At 60.9% G+C, this 18,522-nt stretch overlaps 1 protein-coding gene across 1 annotated transcript in view; it reads left to right on the top strand.

Annotated features, from left to right (window-relative positions):
- The window catches only part of PXDN (peroxidasin), a 73,062-nt gene that overhangs the window by 28,529 nt on the left and 26,011 nt on the right, over window positions 1-18,522 (top strand). Inside the window, exons 2-10 of the mRNA XM_038560657.1 lie at window positions 3,368-3,439; window positions 4,237-4,308; window positions 7,965-8,036; window positions 10,837-10,908; window positions 11,237-11,308; window positions 12,126-12,295; window positions 13,190-13,307; window positions 15,653-15,822; window positions 17,858-18,130. Coding sequence (XP_038416585.1) covers window positions 3,368-3,439; window positions 4,237-4,308; window positions 7,965-8,036; window positions 10,837-10,908; window positions 11,237-11,308; window positions 12,126-12,295; window positions 13,190-13,307; window positions 15,653-15,822; window positions 17,858-18,130 — 1,091 coding nt within the window. The remainder of the gene's footprint in view (window positions 1-3,367; window positions 3,440-4,236; window positions 4,309-7,964; window positions 8,037-10,836; window positions 10,909-11,236; window positions 11,309-12,125; window positions 12,296-13,189; window positions 13,308-15,652; window positions 15,823-17,857; window positions 18,131-18,522) is intronic.

Here is an 18,522-nt window from a genome sequence, read left to right as displayed (position 1 = left end):
GCATGAAGTGCAGGTGCATGGTGTATGCACATGGCTGTGCATGTGTATAGGTGTGTGGGTGCCTATGTGTAGATACACTATGTATGCGCGGGTGTGCGGTTACATTTGTGTATTCCTGCATGCATGTGCATATACACATGTATGCATGCACGTGTGCAGATACATGTATGCATGTGTGTACTAGATGTAGTGCACATATCTGCACACAGATGGGCACACTCGCACACACGCATGCAGTCACGCACATGCACGCTGCCCCCTCCCAGCGTTACTGAAGAGCAGTGTTTTCAAATGTCACCTGCTCCTCCTGGAGAGATGATTAAAACCCAGATTACCAGACCCCACCCCCAGAGCTTCCGATTCTGTAGATTGGGGGTGAGGCCCAGAATCGGCAGTTCTAGCAAGTTCCCAGGAGATGCTGCTGATGAGGATCGGGAGACCCCGCTGAGAACGTTGCTTAAGAGAATCATCACTCTTACGGAATTAATAAATCTCTCCCGATACTCCCCACACAGTGGGAACCAATTCAGCTGAAAAGGCCTCGGCGATCTGTGGTTATGACTGGGAATTTGGTTCATCCTGGAATCCAGGGCGGCTTCATTCTCGGGCCCCGTCTCTCCCGGGCGGCGTGGGGGTGGGGGGCACACGGCCTCTGCCCATCTGTCCCGCTGCCGCTCCGGGGCCGTGTCTGCAGCGGCCCGCGTGTGTGCAGGTTGGAGTGAGAGTATAGGCGCCGTCCCCCCTGCATCACCCCGTGCGCCTTCTGGCTCCCTGCCCTCACGTTCACCCCGGTTCCTGCCGTGGTCAGGGCGGCCTTAAGTCCCTGCATGTTCTCTCCATCTCAGCTGTTCGGTGTTTCAGTTCCAGAATCTCAGGTCGCTTCCTTTACATTGTTTACATTTCTCTGCGCCTGTTGGGAAGGGGGCCCGTGCATACCCTCCACCTGGCTGGCCCTCCTAGGGTGGGTAGGGTGGGCATGTGGTCCTCTGATTGTCTGCTGCGAGAGCAGGGGGCTGGCCTGGATGCCTGGAAACAGGCCGCACCATGAGATGTGGCCACATACGGACATTTAGATGTCCTAGCGGTTTCATTAAAAACTAGAAAGAAACAGGTTAATTTTACTGACTTTAACTCTGTGTCCAACAGGCTCATGTCTCGATGCGTCATCAGTGTGCCAGTGTGTTGACGCCACTGAACCCGCTTCCCCCTGAGGCCGTTCAGATCTGGTGCGGTTCTCCCCGGACCCCAGGTGTCCGTGAGGCCCGGTCCCACTCAGGCGCTCAGAGCTGGGTGTGCGGCGGCTGCCTGGTGTGCCCCCCGCACCACCACCCCCCGGCCCCTGGCACGGGCCTCACACCCGCGGACCGGCCTTGCCGCGTCAGGAGGTGGCCAAGTTCTCCGGCCCTCGGTGGCTGGCTTTTGGGAGGTTTCTGTGTTGTCTCCCCTCTGTTGAGTCTGATGGGGAACGGTTGTCAGAAGCCGCGTGTGCCCAAGCCACCGTCCTTCCTGAGGACGTGAGGCCTGGCTTCTTGGTGGGAGATGTTGGACCGATTCTGCTGCGCGTGTGTGCGTGGCATTCCACGTTTCAGGGGGATGCGTTCTCCACGGAGTCCGGGGACGTCTGTCCCAGTCCCGTGAAAGCCCGTGTTTGTTACGTGCAAGGAGGGAGCTTCTCCATCACCTGTTTACACTGAAGCTCAGCTAGCCAGTCGGCACTTTCTTTTTTTTTTTTTTTTTTTTTCAGTCGGCACTTTCACACGGGCCGGGTCGCGGGCTCCGGAGGCGCCTGCTCTCCCCTTGGGGCCCTGGCTTCAGCATCTCCCCGGCGGAACCACCTGCAGCGTTCTCCTAGGGATGGAGGTTAACTTCTGCTGTACTTAAAAGCCACAGTCAGTGCGGGGAGCCACGTTGCCCCGGGGGGGACATGGTGGCTCTTGGGGACCCGCGAGAGCACACAGGTGAGGGCAGGTTAGCCGCCCAGGGCAGGTGGGGACCGACGCCCAAGACCTCCCCTTCCCGAGAACCCCACCCAGAGCCAGGAAGCAGATGCCCCACCGGGCTCACTCGGGACCAACACGGTTCATCTCCTCTCTGAGGAGCCTTTCGCTGCCCCGTCAACTCTAACCGGTTCTGTAAATCTACCATGACTCTTACATCGGCTCAATGTAAGCAAATTCCTGAAAAGTTCACGAACGTTCGTTAGGAAATGCCAGTGCGTGTCACAAGAGGAGCGTCATCCCCGATTTGGACCGGATGTCGCTCCAGGACCCGGGTTGGGGCCGCCCCGGGGCGCCCGCGCATGCCCCCCCCACGGAGCTCCTGTCTGTAAAGTCTCCGTAGGGACTCTCTCCAAACCCCAGCTGGGGTGCCGGAGCCGGACTTCCTGTGGGTGGGGGGTCCCCAGTCGATCCCGATAATCCTGCCTCACTGTCCTGGGGCTTGGGCCTGAGAACAAGGAATCTTAATTAGTCCAAGACTTTGATAAAGGAAGTGGCCTCTTACGTACTTTTCGGTGATGTTCACAGACGTTAAATTTATAGGTCTAAATTAAAGTCACAGACTTTAGTTTCACGTAACTGATGGATTTCAAATCAGAGGGTAAAAGCGGGCCTCTCTGGCCGCCCTCTGCCGCTGAGCTCGTGGCTCCGGGCGGCCGCGCACCTGCTCCGCGGCCGGCCGCCCCGCCAGCTGCCCCGTGCTTGCCCGAGGCCCCACCCGCCGTGGGCGGTCTCGCGCTCTGGTCTTCCCTGGGCTGCTCGGGTCGTCCCTCTGCCCCCGAAGCGTCAGTAACTGTTCTCCCAGTGCACGTGTAACTCTGCTTAAAACACGCGTGTGCGAGTCCCGAGTCTCCATCCACGCGCTGGATGGATGAACCTTCCCGGGTCACAGTGAGCTTCGCGGTTTTAAGATGTTGGGTCTAAACTCACCGAGAAAACGTGGTGGGCGGTTCACGGATAAATCCCCGAAATCCAGCTCGGGGAGGTGTTGGGGTGGGTGCTGACACGTTGACGCCCCCCCCACGGCCCCGGTGCTGCGCGTGCGGGTGGGCCTGAGTGTCTGGGGACGGCTTGGCGACCTTGGCGTGGTGGGTGGCCGGTGCCTGCCCGCCTTAGGTTTTTATCCCCCCAGAAGCGTGGTGGCAGCGGAGCTGCGTGAGGCCGTAGGTCGGGGCCCTGCCGTTCAGATCGCCACGCGCTTACTCCACCCCCGTGAGATCATGGGCCCAGGCATGCGCTGCGACGGTTAGCTCCTCACCCGTCCTGTCACCGTGGTGAAACTCCGCGAGATGACGCGGCACCAGTCACGATGGCGTATTTCTCTGTATTAACGCATTTCTTTCTTTCTTTCTTTTTTTTTTTTTTTTCAGGGATCTTCGCTTTAACAGAATCCGAGAGATCCAGCCCGGGGCGTTCAGGAAGCTGAGAAACTTGAATACGTTGTAAGTCCAGACATTCTGCTGGGCCCGAGTAGGACACGGGTATAGACGTCCCCACGGCTTTCGCTGTGGGTAGACCTCAGTGCCGCGCGGCCCGATGATCTGCAGTCGGGCGGGCGTGGGGAGCATGGACGGGGGACCCGAGAATAGAGCACGCACACGGAGATGCCAGGCCCATGGGTCGGTGCCCGGCTGCCGTCCCGTCCTGGTCCCACACCTGTGGACCCCTGGGTCCCTCAGGAGCGCGTGTGACCCAGACCACGTGCTGCCCTTCTCCCTGTGGGGGACTCAGCCCCCTGCCCGTTCACCTGCCCCAGCGCATCTCCGGCTAGCCGGGCCCATGGGGGCTTGGAGCGCCGTCCACCTGTGCCCCGCGTGGGCAGCGCAAGGCGACGGGCCTGGCTGGCATCCAGCAGTTCTGCGGCTGAGCTGGGCTGGAGGCTGGTGTGCCCTCGCCCTGGGACCCAGGGGGCGGTCGGACCCCGGCGGGACCACCCTGCAGGTGCACGCTGACCTCGCAGTCAGCCGAGGTGGACCGTGACAGAGAGCAGGACAGACCGATACTTGCTGCATAGGGAGGGAGGGGGACCGTGGGCGGCCCGGGGCCCCGTGCCCCGAGGAAACGCGTCATCGGAGGGTGAGTGCCCAACACCCCGTCGGGAACACAGGGCCCGGCCAGCGCTGGTGCCCGGCTCCGTGCCCCAGTCGTTCGGCGGCTTTTCCGGGCGGTGGGAACGTGTTCGCAGGACGCGGGCCAGACGTGCGGGCGTCGTCCTTCTAACGCGGACTTTGTCCCGTAGGCTTCTCAACAATAACCAGATCAAGAGCATACCCGGCGGGTCGTTCGAAGACCTGGAGAACTTAAAATATCTGTAAGTGATCCATCGCTTCCTGACCCCAAAAGCTTGTGTCGTCTGTACACCGACTGTTGCATCCTGGGCCTGAATTCTATGCAGTTTACAAATTAATATACATGTTTCCACCCGTTAGGGTTTATTTCCAAAAGGCTGGTGAATTTGCGGCTGGGATTTTTGAAGTGGGTTCTTACTGGTGTGAAGCGCTTCCCTGCGTCCCGGTTAGCACGCGTCTCCGCCGTCAGCGGGGCAGGTGGAAGGAGGTCAGACCACAGCCGCTTCTTGGGGACGCGTGGCCCCTCGCCCTGTGCGCGGCCGGCGCGTGAGCCCTGAGACGGAGGCCTCTCCCGCTGCGGCTCTGGTGCGGGGGTGTCACTCGTCTCTGCTCGTTTCCCCATCTTCCTCCATCTCTGCTCGTTTCCCCATCTTCCTTCCTTCCTAAAAACATAAACCTATGTTTTTAGGTAGTAACGTTGTAGTTTGCTTTTTAAAACTGATTTTAGTTCATTTATTTTTGAGCATTTAAAACGTCAGTTTGGTAGGTTAGGAGATGACCTCGCGGGCGAGTGCTGGCTTGATACCTCTGTAGGCGCTGATTTTAAGGCTGGAAGCTGTTGGGGTCCCTAGGTCCCCGCAGTTGAGCATCTGCCTTGGGCTCAGGTCGTGACCCCGGGGTCCTGGGATCGAGTCCCGCGTCAGGTTCCCCACACAGAGCCTGCTTCTCCCTCTGCCTGTGTCTTTGCCTCTCTCTCCGTGTCTCTCATGAATAAATAAATAAAATCTTGAAAAAAAAAAAAAAGACTGGAAGCCATTAAGACTCACATTCCAATATTCCTGATTGTAGATAAAATACGTGTCCTGTGCTTTCAGCAACTTATTCTTACTTTTAAGACTTCGATGACCTTTCAGAGAGAATCGTTTTAATGAGGGATTTAGATCAGTGGCTTTTTTTTTGAAAATTATGTCATAAGTGAACGTGAACATCTGTAAATCACGTTGATCTTTAATTTTTTTTTATTTTTTTAAATTTTTAAATTTTTATTTTTTTCGTGTTGATTTTTTTAAAAATAAAGTCACATTGTTAGTGTATATTTTGAAACCCATTTGATTTTTAGATAACGTCATTGGTTCCTAACTAGTGATGAGTTTACCTGTGTTTATAGAAATACACATTCTTCAGTGAAAATCATCCAAAGTGTCCGGTGTACATATTTTTCCACCATGTTTGGTATATTTTGTTAATTTTTAGAATAGAATAATGTATGAAGATTTTTGTTTTGAGCATTTTATTTCTTTGAGAGGAAGAGAACATGAGTGGGGGCGGGGAGAAGGAGAAGCAGGATCCCCGCTGAGCAGCGAGCCCAATGTGGGGCTCGATCCCAGGACCCCGGGACTATGACCCAAGCTGAGGGCTGATGCTCAACCCGCTGGGCCACCCGGGCGCCCCACCTGTGAGCATTATTAAGCTTTGTTGCTCATGTTAAAAATGAGGGAAAGGCTTTCTCCTATTTATTCTTGAGTTTTTACTTATTTATGGTGTTTTGTTTTTGAATTTTAAGTGCTGTACAAGTTCCAGAAGAAAGGTTTTGCTTTCTGAGAAAGCAGGCCCAGTGAGCTCACAGGCAGCATCTGCTCTGTGTGTGCGTGTGTATTACTTTTATTTTTTATTTTATATTTTGCCTTTGGTTTGGATGAATTAAGAGCAACGTATTCTTTAATCTGCAAACAGATTTAGTGTGAAATAGTCTGGGATACCTTGTTTCTCACTCAAAAGGACTTTTTTAAAGTGATGTTTGTAAGCCTCGCCTCCGGGGACCTCCCCGTGCAGGCACCTGCTCCCGCCTCGGGGCGCCCAGCCCCTGGAGGAAGGCACCCAGGCCCTGGGGAGGGCGGGCAGGGGTCAGCAGGACAGGGCAGGGGCCATGGTGAGACGCGGCCGCAGCGGCAGGGCGAGAAGGGGTCCCCCTTCCCCATCTGACCCCGTCCTTGGCCCCCCGCCAAGGGTGCCCCCCGCAGCACCTGGACGCTGCGCGGTTTGAGGGCTCTTCTAAGATGGGTGGTTTCTGCCTTTGTGCTCAGTCAGCGCCTTGGGGAGCGGAGTGCTGGGTGTGCGCTGGGGCCCCAGCGACGTGTGGGAAGGCGTGAGTCGGGGACAGGCCTCCTGGGCCGGGTGGACGCTGTGGGGTGGTCTGGGGCCGAGGGTGCTCCCCGTCCCGGCAGCGCACTGCGTCCACGCGGGCCTTGGTGGTCTCGCGCGCTCCCGCTGCGTGTGCCGTGTGGGCCAGGAGGTGTTGGCCCTCGGGCGCTGGCCCTCTGGCTCCCCCCAGGGCCTCCTTCCGTCCCCTCCCTGCGTCCTCACTCATTCCCGTGATCCGGAACCACCGCTCCCTCCGCTTTACACAGGAGAGCGGTCGGCACTGTACCCAAGGCCACGAGCTAGTGGGTGGCCGGGCTCCAACCCCCCAGCGGGCACAGCCTCCGTGGCGGGCCCGGGGCCTGGGGGGTCACGCGGCAGGTTTGTGCTGACCGAGAAGTGGCAGCCGCCTCGCGGGATGGCAGCGGTTAGAGGCCGCGTGGCCGGTCCTGTGCAACAAGCCTGCACCGAATTCTGAGCTAGAGTCACGCAGGGTACAGGTCCCGGGGGCGAGGCCCCTGTCGACGGAGCAGGCGATCGGCTCCGCGGGTGGACGCCCAGCTGGGGTCGGGGCGCGGGGCAGGGCCTGCGGACACGCGGTGGGACGCTGGGGGTTGGATCCATCGGCAGGGGAGAAGCGCCAAGGGCGCACGTCTCTGTGTGTGTACACACGTCACCTCGACGTCACCACGTTTGTGGGGCCCAGGACACCTGCTGCCGCAGAGGCGTGTTGCTTCTGAGGACGGTACCCACCTGGGTCGTGTCCCTGGAGCCGTGGGGCTGTCAGGGCCTCGCTTGGGAGCCGACACACTGCACAGGACCAGGCAGGGCGTCTGGGGGCCTCGCGGCCACTGGGGAGGCCTCGGCGGCTGGACCGCACCACGTGGCCCCGGACGAGCCACACCGGCCCGTGTCCCGGTCGGCTCTGGACTCTGAACATCAGGTTTCAGATGACTGTCCTGGGTCACGCACCACCCGTCTTCTTTTGGAATTTCCAACCAATGAAAAACGTAAAAACCTTTAGCTTTTGCAGACGGGATGAAACGGGCAGCGGGCCATGTCCGTGATCCCTCTGACATTGCTTCTGTTTCGTAAGACTGGGACCTGGTGGGTGAGCTGTTCAGGGCACGCTTAGGCTTCGTGTCGTCGGCTCCCCACCTGGGTTCCGGGCATCTTAAAGCACCGGGATGCAGGACCTTGTGACCCGTGCCCGTCACACACGCGTGTGGGGGAAGCGGTTCTGTTCCCTTCCAGCTTTGAAGCAGGTGCATGGTCACAGGTCACGAGCCGCACTCCAAGAACCTGCGGGTTTTGGGAGGACGCGGCGGTGGTCGGGCGACCTCCGGTTTGGAGACTTCTTCCTTTGGGGGGCCGGCGGGGGGCCTCCGCCTGGGGCACCGCACTGCCGCCCGGACATGGTGCTCGTCCCCTCACACAGCCCTTAATTTAAAGTCTCTGCACGTGTCCGCGTGATTCCTCTGTCCGTGTGAAGTCCCGGCCTGTCGCGTGTGTGCTAATTCGCCTCCGTTTCTTGTTTCAGCTATCTGTACAAGAATGAGATCCAGGCAATTGACAGGCAAGCATTTAAGGGACTTGCCTCTCTAGAACAACTGTAAGTGTCCCTCTGTGTGTTGACTGTCTGGGATGTCACCTGCCCTTTGCCTCCTGCAGGGAAGGTGCACTAAGTGTGCTGTTTGCACGATGCATGTCTGTACTAACGGGGACGTAGGGACGCGTGCATGCCGGGGGGAGCCGGTCCGACCGAGCCCTCCACCCGCGGTGGGCGGCGGCCCCGGGTCCTCACTCGGGGCAGCGACAGCGAGACCGAGGGGCCCAGGCCGCCACGCTGCGCCCGCTGGCAGCAGGGACAGTCTCTGGGCGCGGAGGGGCCTCGGGGTGGGCTACCCGGGCCAGCGCGGGCCCAGCGGGGCCGTTTCCTGTCTGTGACTCTGCACGCGTTCCAGTTGACTGTCTGCCTTTATGTCCTTATTCTGGAGAAAAAAAAGGCACTTTCTCCCACGTGTTCCTACTTAGCACGCGTTGGGTGCTGTTTCTCTGGCCGCCTACGGGGTCCAGTGTTGCTGCGCAGCCTGCGTGTTCCTTTTTAAGTAGGATTCCCGGTAGAAGGGGTTTGTCCTGCTCGGTTGGGCCCGTTACTTCCCACTGAGCTGAAATGGTTCTGGGGAGTCGGGCCGGCCGCTCGGCTGTCGTCACAGGCCCGACAGGGCTTGTGGCTGTGACGCGGCCCTGTGGCCTTGGGCGGCAGCTGTCCGTGGGTCTGCGCGTCTCCCCGCGGGCGGGTGGGCGGGCGCGGGGGCCTCTCCGGACGCCCAGCGGCAGAGCTGGGGTGGGGGCTCACCCCGAAACCGGGTGCTGAGGGGCTTACCCGAGGCTCCTGCATCAAGAGTGTGTTTACTCGGGTGTGACCCACGCTGCCCACCTCGTGGTGTGTGGGGCGCAGCAAGCGGTGTGTCGGATTCGTGTGATCTTCGCCCCAGAGAGGAGGCGCAGAGCACAGGGCGTGCAGGAACCCAGGGAAGTGTCTGGAAGACATCCAGGCAGACGAGAGCTCTTGAGGACTGAGTGCCCGCATCGGACACGTTCCTCTGGGGGCGGGGGCCGTGAGGTCGCCATCGCCGACACCTGGGAAGCCAGGTCCCATTTGCACATGCCGAAAACCCTAGAAGCAGGTGGTGCCCCCTACCGCCCCCCCCCCCCCGACGGGAGGAGAGTCAACTCATTTTTAAGGAAGGAGGCCGAGTCTGGGGGAAGCACTACTTCTGAGCGACCGTCCCGGGGACGGCAGATCTGGTCAGGATGTCTTTGGAACCCCGGGTTGGGTGCTTAGTTAGGGGGTCCCTGCACGAGACGTGGCTCCCCTTCTGTGGATGTCGCGAGGGTCCGACGGGACACAGAGACACTTAGGACCGGCCCCCGCCTGCAGGGAGGGCGCCGCGTGTGGAGATGAGGCTGTTTCTGGGGTTGTGCACGGCACTGTGGTGGGGGGTGGCCCCTGCGGGGTTCCCCCTGCCCGGGGGCCCCTCCTCCCCGTCCAGAGGCAGGCCGCGAGGAGCACACGTGACACCAGCATAGGGTGCGGATTGGAGCTGGGGCCCGGGGCCTCCTTGGGGCCTGGGAGGGCGTGGGGCACCCAGGTGGCCGGGGGCTGCGAGGTCTCTGGGCCTGGCGGCGGGCTCCACTTGAGTCCGGGCAGCGGATGAGGATGAGGACAGGCAGGTCGTCGGCCACCCTCCCTCCTCCCCGGGCACCTCCCCAGGCTCACCTGCCCACTAACGGGGTCTCCCCAACCACCCCTGTGCAGCTCCCCATTGGACATTCCTGCTGTTCCCCGGTCGCCCTACTTGCAGGCTTCCCGCCCCGGAGGGGAGGGGAGGGGAAGGGAGGGTCGGGTCGGGGGTCCTGACCGTGGGGGGCTCTGACCTGAGCTGTGCGACCTCCCCGACACGGGGTCACTGTGGCGCCCTCCTGGGGAGCTGGGCCGGGGGGCGGAAGGGGAGCAGGGGGCAGGGAAGGACAACGGAACGTGGTGACCTTGGTCACGGTGCTGCCACCATCAGGGAAGGTCTCTAAAGGCCTCGGGCTGCGTCTCGAGACCACCTTCTGGCGTCTGGGTCTGAGGACCTCGGGATCTGTGGGTGTCCTGTCCTCGTGGCCCTGCAGGGCCTGGGGGCACCTCCCGGCGGACAGTGGCGTGTCCTCTCCGTGGGTGGGGGGCCTGCTGCAGAGCACCCGGCCGCCACACATGGCCAAGTCTGCAGCCGGCGTTTTGCTTTAGGGGAAAGAAACGCCAATTTTTTCAAAGTGAGAGGAGCAGTTAGTATTCAGGAAAATGAGAAGAAATTAGTTGTACCAAAAAAATGTGCAAATTGTGGAAAAGCAAGGAGACAGCAGAAGAAGAGTGGATGCGGGACGTTCCGTGGAACGGGCGCACATTTGAGGAGACTCGTGGTCCTCGCTGTTTAACTGTCTGCACAGCCTCAGGTCCCAGTGGGAGTCCAGCCTCCCCTGAGGTCGCGGAGAGGTCGGAAGATTAGAACGGAGGTTCACGTTCTCACGTCCGTGCCGTCAGGAGGGTTGTGTGGACTTGGCCCCTCCTGGGCACCACACGGAGGCAGGGACACGCGGCGAGGCCTGGGCATGCAGGGCGTGCAGGGACTGGGTCAGCATCGCGACGCCCCGTCCACCACTCGCCCGTTGTATTTTTAATCTTGGTGTTTGGTGATTTCACTGGTTTCCCCCAAATGTAGGGCATCTAGAGAGTTCCAGACGTACGCATTTGGAATGACTTAGGAAGCATTTTTTTGAGCAAAACATCTAGACCTGTGCAGAGTGAAAGTGTTTAAAACCTGGTTCTTTGTTTTCTCTCCCTTTTTCCTTGTACGCTCTTCTAGGTACCTGCACTTTAATCAGATAGAAACTCTCGACCCAGAGTCGTTCCAACACTTGCCGAAGCTGGAGAGGCTGTAAGTTGGGTTTCCCGCCGCCCCCTCAGGTTGTGCGGGCGAGAGGAGGCCGCTGTCAGTCCAGACACCCGACGTCGCGCGGTGCGCGGTCTCCGCTCCGTGTCTCACGGTCCAGAGGCGGGGCTGACCGCCGCCGCTTTGGGAATAGGGATAAAATAGAAAAGAAGCCCAAGTTCTTTCCTAAGTGACGGTCTCAGATTCACTGAGATCAACCGTGCAGCCGCCGAGCTGCCTGCTAACAGCTGGTTTATCTGACTGTTGATGGTCTCTTCTACGCACGTGAGACGCGGTTTATAAACTCGGTTTGTCGTATTGTCTCTTTCGACAGATTCTTACATAACAACCGAATCACACATTTGGTTCCGGGAACATTCGATCACTTGGAATCCATGAAAAGACTGTGAGTGTGTGCTCGGCGCAGCCCCGATCGCCGCCGTGTGGCCCCGGGTCCCCAGGTCCCCGGCCGGGCTGCGGGTGCGGGTCACTCCCCGGGGGGCGGGTGGGGGCAGGGGCTCCGAGCCGTCCACGCACACGCCGGGAGCCCCGCTGACCTGCGTCGACCCTGTTAGAGGCGACCGGGACTTTTCCCAAAGTCTAAGTTCTTCCAATTAATTTCTAATCCCACGTCGCGTCTCTCTGGGCTGGGAGTGACATGCAGAGAGGACTCTGCTGTCCCCGGTGTTCAGCTTAACGCAGCGAGACATTAAGCAAACCGGGCTCGGATTTCCCGAGGCCTCTACACATCTTGCTTCTCTTATTGCGAGGACTTTGTTCTTATAGGGTAGATGCCGTCAGGGCCGGTGGCAGCAGGTACCCGCCGCCTGCCCGTGGGCTGCTCCTCGGCCCGGGCTGGCGATCGTCCCGTGTGCCAGGGACGGGAGAGTGGGGCTGGGAAGCCCAGGTCCCAGGCAAACTCGGGTGAAGTCAGCGGCTTCCGTCGCTGCTCGGGGGCCTTCGGGTTAACGCCGTCAGCGGCCAGACTAAGCTGCACGGTGGGAAGGTCGCTCGGGGGAGCGCTCCCGTGATGGGGGCGCGGGGGCCGCGGAGACGGGCCGGAGAGGCCGGGCTGCGGCGGCAGGTGGGGTCGCCCGGCCCCCTCCACCGCCGCCTGCAGACTCACGGCGCCGTCCCGCCCGGACGCGGCCTTCTGTCCTGCGCGGCGGGCGTGCGGGGTCCCACCTGCCGGTGCCCGCGCCTCACCGTCTTCCGTCTGTCAGGCGACTGGACTCCAACGCACTTCACTGCGACTGTGAGATCCTGTGGCTGGCGGATCTGCTCAAAACCTACGCCAAGTCGGGGAATGCGCAGGCAGCAGCCACCTGTGAATATCCGCGCCGCATCCAGGGGCGCTCGGTGGCCACCATCACCCCCGAAGAGCTGGACTGTGGTGAGTGAGCGCCGCCGCGTCCCCTGGACCAGTGTGGCCACCGCAGGGCGCGGCACGTACGCGGCCCTTCCTGTCCTCGGGGTCGCTGGCCCCTGACCCCGCCTCGGGGGGACCGGACAAGGACGCTCCTCGTCGAGCAGCTCTCGGGTTCCTGGGCCTTTGTCGCCAGGCTTCCCCGCAAAATTAGCCAAGTGGACGACACGCTACGCCTCCCGCCCGTCCAGGCCCCCGTGCCTGTGGCCGCCGCTGGGCAGGGCTCTGGTGGCGTGGGGCGGGGCTGGTGGGGCTTGGTGCCCGCCGCCCGTGCCCACAGGGAATGCGGGGAATCACTCGCAGCAAAGGGGCCGAGTCCGACGGCCGGACAGACGCTTGCTGACCGCGCCCAGGGTCCTGCTCGGCGTCCTGGCGGCAGCACTGTGGGGGCCGCCAGTGGAGTTTCTCTAAAGCGTCGGTTATTAGCGTTAGAGATGGAGTCACGGGCGCTGGAAGCCCGACTGGAGGAGGCACCTGGTGTGGCCGCGGGGCCGTGGGAGGGGACCCCCCCCCGAGGACCCAACAGCTTGCGGCCCTCGGGGTGGCCGTCGCTGAAAAGCATTGTTTTCCGCTCTTGGGTTCCGTGGAGACGACTAACGGTGTAGGTGCGGTGTGCACAGGGGCCTCGCCCTCTTGAGGGTGGGCGGACGGCGGGGCCTGGCCCAGTGCTTGTCGCCACCCAGGCTCCCAGCGGCAGAGGTCTGTGTCCGCGGAGAAGCCCGTGCGTCCTCGTGGGAACGTTTGGGGTGGAGTTTATGTCTGCTTGGGATGTTCTCTTGAACGGGAGGGGTTTGGTTTGGGTGCCTCTGTGCTTTGCCGGGTCGGTTTAAGACTCAGGTCTGCGTTTCCTCCTCGGTGCAGAAAGGCCTCGCATCACATCAGAGCCCCAGGACGCGGACGTCACCTCGGGGAACACCGTGTTCTTCACGTGCAGAGCAGAAGGCAACCCCAAGCCCGAGATCATCTGGCTGCGAAACAAGTAAGTGGGCACGGGGCGGGCTGCCACGGATGCTCGCCGTCCACCCGGGTGCCCGCTGGCTCCACCATGCACACACTCCCGACACCTGCGGACCCCTGACGCCTGTGACCCCTCGACACCTGTGACTCTCCTGACACCTGTGGACCCGTCTGACATCTAAGAACCCCCCGACACCTGTGCACCTCCCCAACACCTGTACACAACTCCCTCACGTGCAGACCCCCCCAACACCTGCACACCTTGCCAACACCTGTACACCCCCCACACCTCTGGACACCCCGACACATGTACACACCTCCGGACCCCTGATACCTGTGCACCCCCCGACATTTGCAGACCCCTGATACCTGTGATCCCCTTGACACCTATGACTCTCCCGACACCTGTGGACCCTCCAATACCTGTACACCCCCCCCAACACTTGCAGGCACCCCTCCGACATCTGCAGACCCCTCCAACACCTGTGCACCCCCCTAACACCTGTGGACCCCTCTGACACCAAGGACCCTCCGACACCTGTGCACCCCCCCTGACACCTGCGGACACCCCTCCAACACTTACGGACCCCCCAACACCTGTGGCCCCCCCCCACCTGCAGACCCCTCTGACCCCTTCAGATCCCCCCACACCCGTGAACCCCCTCCACAGTTCTTTCTCTGCTGTGGAGGGAGAGGTCCAAGGGAGAGCATGTTCTGCATCTTCTGGACCCTAAGGGGTGCGTGCTGCCCCCCCGCTGGGGGTGAGGACTGGGAGGGAGTCTGGGCTCCTCGCCCGCCTGCATCTGTTGCGGGAACCAGGCGGGGCTGGTCACTGGGGCTCGCCGCTGGGACGCTGGGAGCGGCCCCTGGGTGAGGAGGGTCCTCCCGGGGGAACAGCGTCCAGGGACGCCCGTCGGGCAAACACGGCGTCCTTAGCTCCTGCGCGTCTCCTTTGCGCAGGGCTCTCCCCGCCCATCCACAAGCATTTTGGGTGTGGGGGGGTCAGAGGGGTGGGAGCAGGGTGCTCCGGAGTCAGTCCCCCCGAAGCCCCGTGTGGACGAGGACACTTGGAGGTGTATGGGGAGAACCAACTCCTTGGAAAGAAACGGCGTGAAAGCCCCTTGTCCTCGCTCTTGTGCACGTTCTCACGGGGACAGCACGGGCACCCGCCGCTCTGTGGTCTCGGGCCTCCCCTCTGAGCTCAGGGCCGAGTTTGGTCATGATGACGGCAAGGAGGACAGGAGCCAGGAGCCCAGATGCCCCCCGAGCCCTCGTCCCTCCCAGCACGGGGCACCCAGCCCAGCAGCGTTCGCCCAGCAGGGTGCTTGGCATCGGGCGCCGTCTGGGCAGGAGGGAAGACGCGTTCCTGCCTCGGTTTGTCCCCATGACCCGGCTCAGCGCTGTGGGGTCGTGACACAAGCTGTCCCAGCTTTCAGATAATGCATTCCGGGTGACTCTGGGGTTATCCAGATTTAATACCCAGTGTTAACACAGGAGGAATAAGCATGTATTTAAAAGGCAGAAAAGCTTAGATTCGGCTGAGTCCTTCACATTTGCTTTCATAAATAAACACGTTAATACCGGGAATTAAAATGTCACGGCCAAACGTGGCGCAGTGAAAGCCCGAAAGCCCCGGGCCTCAGGTCTGGTGCCAGCTCTCCTTCCCCATCAGCTACCTCCTGGTTGGCCTCCCCTGAGGGTCAGCCTCACCTGCTGGGTCAGCTTCACCTGTTGGGTCGGCTTCACCTGCTGGGTTGGCCTCACCTGCTGGGTTGGCCTCACCTGCTGGGTTGGCCTCCCCTGAGGGTCAGCCTCACCTGCTGGGTCAGCCTCACCTGCTGGGTCAGCCTCACCTGCTGGGTCAGCTTCATCTGCTGGGTTGGCCTCACCTGCTGGGTCAGCCTCACCTGAGTGTCAGCCTCACCTGCTGGGTCGGCCTCCCCTGAGGGTCAGCCTCCCCTGAGGGTCAGCATCCCCTGAGAGTTAGGTTAACCTGCTGGGTCGGCCTCCCCTGCAAGTCAGACTCCCCTCTAGATCTGCCTCCCCTCTGGGCCTGCCTCATTATTTTGAATGAACTTGCCAGAAACCAAGGAAAATGTCTCCTTTGAATTTTCCCCACTATGTTCCTTTATCCCCTTTGGGAAGAGAACTGCTTTAAAACTTAAAAATCTCACAGATTGCACATGTGAGTAATAAACGGACGAATTAGAGACGCAGCGGGTCAGCACCCTTCCTAGAGATGCTGAGCCGGCCGGAGCCCGGAGGCAGGACTGGTTCCTGGCAAGGCCGGGTGTGGGTGCCCTCCCGCGGGGTCAGGCGTGTCCTCGTGCCTTACGACCCCGAGCCTCCTGACTTGTGCCTTTGTAGTAACGAGTTGAGCATGAAGACGGATTCCCGCCTCAACTTGCTGGACGACGGGACTTTGATGATCCAAAACACGCAGGAGACCGACCAGGGCATCTACCAGTGCATGGCCAAGAACGTGGCCGGGCAGGTGAAAACACAGGAAGTCACCCTCAGGTACTTTGGGTCTCCAGGTACGTGCAGAGGATGGCGCGCGAGGGCTCCTCCAGAACCGCCGTCCCCCTGCGCCTGGCCGGGTAGGGACGCGGGAGGGACGCCGGGGGGATGCACGTGTGCCAGGCCGCCACGCGCCCTCGGCCCGCGCTCTGCAGGTGTGGCCCTAGGTGACCCTTGACCTTTGCTCTGCTGTGTGAAAACCCTCAGACTGACTTTTCCTTAGAGGGGGCCCGTTTGCGTTCGCTGCCGCCAGCGGTCGCCTTAGATTTATTTGCAAGTTGATCCAGCCCGTTCCAAGCTTTGCAATAATTACCGTCCACCGGCCAGGGGAAGTCCCCGGGCACCTTGCACGCGTTCTTAGGTTTCCGGAGCCCAAGTCACCCGTGTCTGCACAGCAGGCCGAGGTCGGCTGCTTCCGCGGGTGGGACACCGACTTGGGGCCGCAGCGTCTTTCCCGCTCCCGAATCGCCCTCTCCCTGCGCGTCTGCCCCTCCACCAGCACCGCTTCCTTAGCGCCACGCAGGGCCAAGCAAGCCTGAGGGCTTGGGTCTCCCACCCCCTGCGGCTTTAGCTGTGTCACTGGGGGCGGCTCGGGGCGGCCCACCCGGCCTGCGTGTGATGGTCGTGCAGGCCGGCCTTGCCTCTGCGTGTGTGCCTGAAGCGCTTGGCGCATGGCGGCGGCGGGAGCACGTGGCCGCCCCGTGCATTTGACTTTGGGGCTCGCGTCTGCGCGGTGGCCTCATCTGCAGCCTGCGCTCCTCCGGAATTGCTAACGTTAGGGTCGTTTCTGCGTTTCCGTCACCTGCTGCTCCTTAGGCACGTGGGGATGGAGCGTGAACGTTGACCCACGTGACCGACGCGCAAGTGTGTCTTCCTGCTTCTGTCCCCACCCACCGGCTTCCTCCTGCATCCCCGCGCCCCAGTGACCGCCAGCGTCCCTGGGCACCTGCCTGCCTGACCGCTCCTCGTGTCGGCTTCTCTCGCTCTTCCCCTTCCAGAGTTGGACACGTCACCCATCCGGTGGTCCCGGCTCTTTAGCAGGAACACCTGAGGCTGTCCCCACGTCCTTTGCTATTATAGGTCCATGTCCCTTCCTCTGGACCTCTCGGGCCTGATACCGTTTGGAATTCTGAAACTTGGGGAATTCCAGCGGGGTCCCTGGGTGCGGAACCTGTTTCGCTGGCCCGTGCTGTGCGGGGTCCCGGGTTCCACCCTGTGGTGGGCGCCTGCCGCGATCCGCGTGGACGTTGGCAGGACGTGACATACGCACACACCATAAACACCCCGTGCCGGATACGCCCAGGTTTACAAATAAGTTATGAAAAAGGGTTTTATTTTTGGAGCATTTTTGGATTCTGGAATCGGGGAGAAGCGTGTTCTGGCCTGAATAAAAACATCACAGGAACGCAAAAAAAAAAAACAAGCAAAACCCCACCCTATGTGGGTCCGTACATTGCTCCCCGGGCTCGTACAGTCCTGGGAGTGCCGTCGGGCCCGGGGGTGCGTGCCCGTGTGCCATGAGCGTCCCGTAGCCGTGCACTTGGTGCCACCGGCCCATGAGTTCTGTTGTGCACAGAATCTCTCACAAAACACACTGCTCCGGGCGTGGATTTCTCTTCTGGATTCAGATAGCGCAGCTTAAATTTGCATTTTTGTTTTCGTGGGGCAGATGGGTCATTTTCCTAGGTTCTAAATACAGTTTAAACACGGTGACTTCTGCAAGTAAGGACCTCTAGTGAGGTTTGGCTGGACTGACCGAGGTCCTTAGGATAAAGAAGGCGGGGCCGCCTCTGGGGGCTCAGTCCACGCTGCAAGAGGACGTGGCCTGGCCGCCTTTCAGGCGCTGACCGTCCGGACCCAGGCACGCGCGTCCTCACTGCCCGCACATTGTTTTTTTAAACGAGAAAGACGACGGAGAGAGCGTGCTGATTAAACTGTGTTTGCTTTACTCCTTTGAAGGGCAATAGATGGAAAGAAGATGGAAAAACCCAAGCAAAACGCGGCTGCTAACCTGGAGGAAATTAACCCAGAACTTGTGTTTCGTTGTGACAGCTCGACCCGCTTTTGTAATCCAGCCACAGAACACGGAGGTGCTGGTCGGGGAGAGTGTCACCCTGGAGTGCAGCGCCACGGGCCACCCTCCGCCGCGGATCACCTGGACCAAAGGGGACCGCACGCCCCTGCCCGAGGACCCTCGCGTGAGCATCACCCCCTCGGGCGGCCTTTTCATACAGAACGTCCTGCAGGACGACAGCGGCGAGTACACGTGCTTCGCCTCCAACAGTGTGGAGAGCATCCACGCCACGGCTCTGATCATCGTCCAGGGTGGGTCAGGGCGCCCCTCCCCGCCCACGTGCCGTCCCCGCCGCCCCCGCCCCACGGCTTCATTTCCCTGCACCCTTCCCACGGCTGACGTCTCCCCTGCGTTGGGGGGGGAAGGTCTCTTCTGAGTGGATGGACTTGCGTCTCGGGGCCTGGCGTCCGCACCCTTAGCTGACCCTCGGGTGCGTGAGGTCGGGGAGTCTGGCCTTCATCTCACAGCTCCCCGAGGACAGCTGTGGACGCAGGACGCTGAGAGAGCCTGTCACTGTGAGGCCTCAGCCGTGAATCTCCGAATGTCCCAACCGCCCCATTAGTGGGTTTAGTAGTTTAGAAATTGCCAAGTGGGGCGTTTGCGTGGAGGCTCCACGACAATATAGGGCAAAACGCAGGGAAAC

The sequence above is a fragment of the Canis lupus genome, chromosome 17 (assembly GCF_011100685.1).
Source record: "Canis lupus familiaris isolate Mischka breed German Shepherd chromosome 17, alternate assembly UU_Cfam_GSD_1.0, whole genome shotgun sequence".
Taxonomy (NCBI): domain Eukaryota; kingdom Metazoa; phylum Chordata; class Mammalia; order Carnivora; family Canidae; genus Canis; species Canis lupus.
Note: the sequence above shows the minus strand (reverse complement) of the source record. Positions and strands in the feature narration are given on the sequence as shown.